Source organism: Gavialis gangeticus, unplaced genomic scaffold, assembly GCF_001723915.1.
Source record: "Gavialis gangeticus isolate Ggan-Ray unplaced genomic scaffold, GavGan_comp1, whole genome shotgun sequence".
Classification (NCBI taxonomy): Eukaryota; Metazoa; Chordata; order Crocodylia; family Gavialidae; genus Gavialis; species Gavialis gangeticus.
This window is the reverse complement of record NW_017728997.1, coordinates 4,961,327-4,965,629: the sequence shown is the minus strand read 5'-3', so window position 1 is coordinate 4,965,629 and position 4,303 is coordinate 4,961,327. Positions and strand designations below refer to the sequence as shown.

Sequence of the window (4,303 nt, the reverse complement as noted above, 5' to 3'; positions counted from 1 at the left end):
CACCAGCCCTCGCCCGGCCATGGAGAGGATCCCCAGCGCCCAGCCCCCGCCCGTGTGCCTGGGCAAGCTGCCCGCCCTGGACAGCCCCGACATGCCCGGGTAAGCCCCGGCCCTGCGGCGCGCAGCGGGCTGCAGATGCCCCCAGCCGGGGATGGGCTTCAACCTGACCCCGGGGGGGACGGGGACTGAACTTCACTCGCGGGCAATTAAAATGAATGCCGCTTTGTTCTCCCCCTGTCTGCAGGCTGGACTTCGCCCACATGTACCAGGTCTACAAGCCCCGGCGAGGCTTGAAAAGGAGCGAGGACAGCAAGGTAAGGGGAGCCCGCCTCGCCCGCGCCATCTGCCGAAGCTGGCGCTGGCCGCCCAAATTTGGGGTGGCTGCGGGGTGCCCTTCTGCCAGGGCGCGCGCAGGGGTGGGGGAGAAGCCCGGACGGCTTGCCTTGCCCTGCCTCCAGGTGTCTTGCCTGCGGGACGCTTGCGCTTGGCGTACCCCACATGTCCTGCAGCGGGGAAGGAGGGGAACCGAGTTTTGCAGGAGTTGAGCAGTGCTTCTGCAAGGGACAAAGTCAGCCAAGCTCCCTGGTGACAACGCTGGGAGGTCACGTCTCAGTTTCTAGATTGCTTCTGATCGCTGTGTCTCTCCATGGTGCTAGGGACTCCATTTGGGATCTGGGCTGACTGACTTAGCCACCTTTCTCTCCCCGCTTTTGGTTTGCAGGAGACCTACAAGTTGCCCCACAGGCTGATAGAAAAGAAAAGGCGGGATAGGATTAACGAGTGCATCGCCCAACTGAAAGATCTCTTACCAGAACATCTCAAACTTACAGTAAGTGAAAATCTGCCTACTGGCCAAGCTCCTCTTCCTTTTCGGGGTACGTGCAGGTCTCCTGGATTTCTGTGCAAGTAAACGTGCCATCTAGAGGCTTCCTTTGAGCACTGCAGCGCAGGCTGGGAAAGGCTGAGATTTGGCTGGAGTTGCCACTTTGATCTTCCTTTAGCATTGGATTTCCTTGCAAAGGCAGTGAATTTCTATACCAATGCCTGTAATGCAGTAGGGAGGGAGAAAGATAAGACCTGAGCCACTCCTATGGTAAAATCGGGCCTCTTGTAAAAGTCACCAATGCACGCTTGAATTTTAACATCGTTCGGCGAAGGTTTGGGCATTTTCTTTTGGACCTTGGAAGTGCTTCGTGCCACTCTTTGCAATGTAGGACCAGACGCCAGTTACAAGGCAATCCCTAATTTATCCCAGAGTCCGGTCCTTGTAGACTTTGTTTCAGTGCTACCTACTGCCAAGATTTAAATGATTTGCTACGTTCGCATAGTGGAGTAGATTTTCAAGGTAGCAACCTCTCCTGTATTCGGGACTTCTGGTTTTCAAAATATGAGTGTTAAGGGGCTGGGTTTTTTTTTTTTATTTTGTTTTTTAATTATATTTTTATTGCAGAACTTTATGGGGAAAGCTATTTTGGCTGCCACTTTGCAGGTCTCCCTTCTCCTGTCGCTGTTCAAAAGGACCCTTGATTGGAGTCCCTGGTGTTAAGGTCACGATACTAGCAGGGGCAGCAGAACAGATGAATAAGATACTTTCCTCCGAGCTATGTAGTCGGTCTCAAAATACTGATAAGACATAACTACAGCTTTCTCTGCAACCACTACCTTTTTTTTTTTTTTTATGGTTTACATAATAAGTGGCTCTGACTCCAGAGTTTATTATTCAGGATAAATGATTTCACAGAGTAAGGACACTATTAGCTCTCTCCCACAGCAGTAACTCTTTTTCATTTCATCAGAACCGTACTTACGTGTCCTTTTGTTTCCAGACTTTAGGTCACTTGGAGAAGGCAGTGGTTCTTGAACTTACCTTGAAACACGTGAAAGCACTGACCAATCTCATAGAGCAGCAGCAGCAGAAAATAATTGCGTTACAGAGTGGTTTACAAGCTGGTGAGTATTCAAGTCATGCTTGTATCACGTGAGAGTCCTAGTGTGCAGAGCGAATTCACTTTCAGCTCCTTTTGAACTATGGGTGACTTACGAGACTAGGTTTTGGAGAAGGGACAAGTAAGCACATTCCCCCACTCCTTTAGTTACTCCTCCCTGCAGCATGTGTGTGTGCGCCCACATGCAGAAAAGACTCTGTATTGCCCTATTTGGTTAACTTATACTTAGCCATGATTTTTTTTTTTTCATTTTTCAATTCAACTGGATATTAAAATATTTCATTTGGAAGTACATTTTTACTGGGCGGCCTAATCCAAAGATATGCTGGCCAGAATCTTTCCACTGATTTGATGAGCTTTTACATTTTTTTTTTTTTTTCTTCTCAAAAACAGATGAAAGCATCTGTTTGACCCACACTTTTTTGGTTTCTCCAGTAATCAGTTTGCCTACCCTTCGCAGCTTGAGGGGGAACCAGTCTAAAGGGCTTACTGATGTTCTAAGTCTGTTTCGTACTTCCATCCTTTCCGGCACTTGTTTGCATCGGGTAGGATAAAATCAGCTTTTCTAAGAAGGCTGCTACTCTTTCCACAACCACAGGGCGTGCAGTAGAGTTACACAGCCAGAGCTGGCGTCACTTGTCAAAGTTTGAGCCCAGTCCTCCCTGGGGTCTGGAACTGAGGGGTAAAGTTTGAACTCTTGCACTTTCTTTTTTGTTCCGATGGCTGTGGAATAGGTGTTTTCCTGATGAGTCTTTTTTGCTGTTCTTCTCAAACTAGCATCTGATTGCCACATATAATAAGTTGAAAAGCGAAACTTGTCTGTGAAGACTCATTCTTAGATGGATGTGGTAAAAACGGGTATTCAGCTTGACCGTAGCATGAAGTCAGATTCACTTACCTAGCTTCTTTGTAATGGATGCTTAATATGGAGGCCAAGTGTCTTCGGACCAATGCACTGTGATGATGATAATGGAACTATTTAGCACTTTGTTAATTTTTAATTTGTTTCTGTTAACGTTTCCTCAGGTGACCTGTCATCAAGAAACCTTGATTCCAGCCAGGAAATGTTTCGATCTGGTTTCCAAATGTGTGCCAAGGAAGTGCTGCAATACCTGGCAAAGCATGAAAATAGCAAGGATCTGAAATCTTCCCAGCTAGTCAATCATCTGCACCGAATGGCTTCTGAAGTCCTTCAGGGTGGAGGCAGCCGAAAATCTGGAGACATGTCCCCCAAAATGGTGGTGGACTTGAAGGAGAAGTCCAGCTCTTTGACCAAAATGGCTGAGGGACATGGGAAAAACTGTGTGCCTGTTATACAGAGGACTTTTGCCCACTCCAGTGGAGAGCAGAGTGGCAGTGACACAGACACAGACAGTGGGTATGGGGGAGAACTGGAGAAAAGTGACTCAAAATCTGATCAACAGTATTTCAAAAAGGATACAGAACTCAAATATACTGTGCAAGAGAGAATAAGCTCTATTAAACAGGAGACGGAGGACCCACCCGCCAAACGGACCAGGATGGAAACTTCAGAAGATGAAGGCCATTTTAGCAGTGATATGATTGGCTCTTCAAACAGCTTTTTGGGCCCTCACCCTCACCAGCCTCCTTTGTGCCTACCGTTTTATTTGATCCCGCCATCTGCAACGGCCTATCTGCCGATGCTAGAGAAGTGTTGGTACCCAGCGTCTGTGCCCGTCTTGTATCCAAGTCTCCCAGCCTCTGCTGCAGCACTTACTGGGTTAATGAACCCGGATAAAATTTCTCCACCTCTGCTGATGCCTCAGAGACTCCCTTCCCCTATACCAGCCCATTCCCCTATCGACTCTTCGGCCCTGCTTCAAGCTTTAAAGCAAATTCCTCCTTTGAACTTGGAAACCAAAGACTAAGCAGAGTGTGACTTTTTTTTAAAGTTTGAGACTGTCAATTTTATATAGCGGCTGGACTGAGGTGTGGGGATAAGGTTCATTGTGTATAGGAAGCTAAATCCTCTTTTCCCTGACTCCTCAGATAGCTTGGGAAAGGATGAAGGATGCACCAGGTTAGCCATTCAGAAGAGTTTAAAAGGAAAAAAGAAAAAAAAAGGTTTCTTTGTGCTTTACCCCCAACCCACCCCATTCACCAAGCAACAGCTGACTTACCCCGCTAAGATTATATTTCAAAGCTGTGAAAAAATTTCCACAAGGCAGATTTAGGTTTTAGGGTCTGTGAATATAAAAATATGGTACTTCTTATGAGGGCTTTTCGAAGCAATGGCCTGCCGCCAATGGCTTGAGCTGAGCTGATTTGTGTCCCCACCCAGTTGCCAGTATGTGAGATCTGACACACACACACACACACACACACACACACACACA

General features: G+C 47.3%; 1 protein-coding gene across 1 annotated transcript; it reads left to right on the top strand.

The window, feature by feature from the left end:
- Positions 1 to 6: 6 nt before the first annotated feature.
- Positions 7 to 4,195, top strand: BHLHE40 (basic helix-loop-helix family member e40). Its single transcript, XM_019504705.1, has 5 exons — positions 7 to 99; positions 245 to 314; positions 722 to 829; positions 1,827 to 1,950; positions 2,973 to 4,195. The coding sequence occupies exons 1-5, from the start codon at positions 20 to 22 to the stop codon at positions 3,833 to 3,835; spliced, it is 1,245 nt and encodes a 414-aa protein (XP_019360250.1). The 5' UTR covers positions 7 to 19; the 3' UTR covers positions 3,836 to 4,195.
- The last annotated feature ends 108 nt before the right edge of the window (positions 4,196 to 4,303 follow it).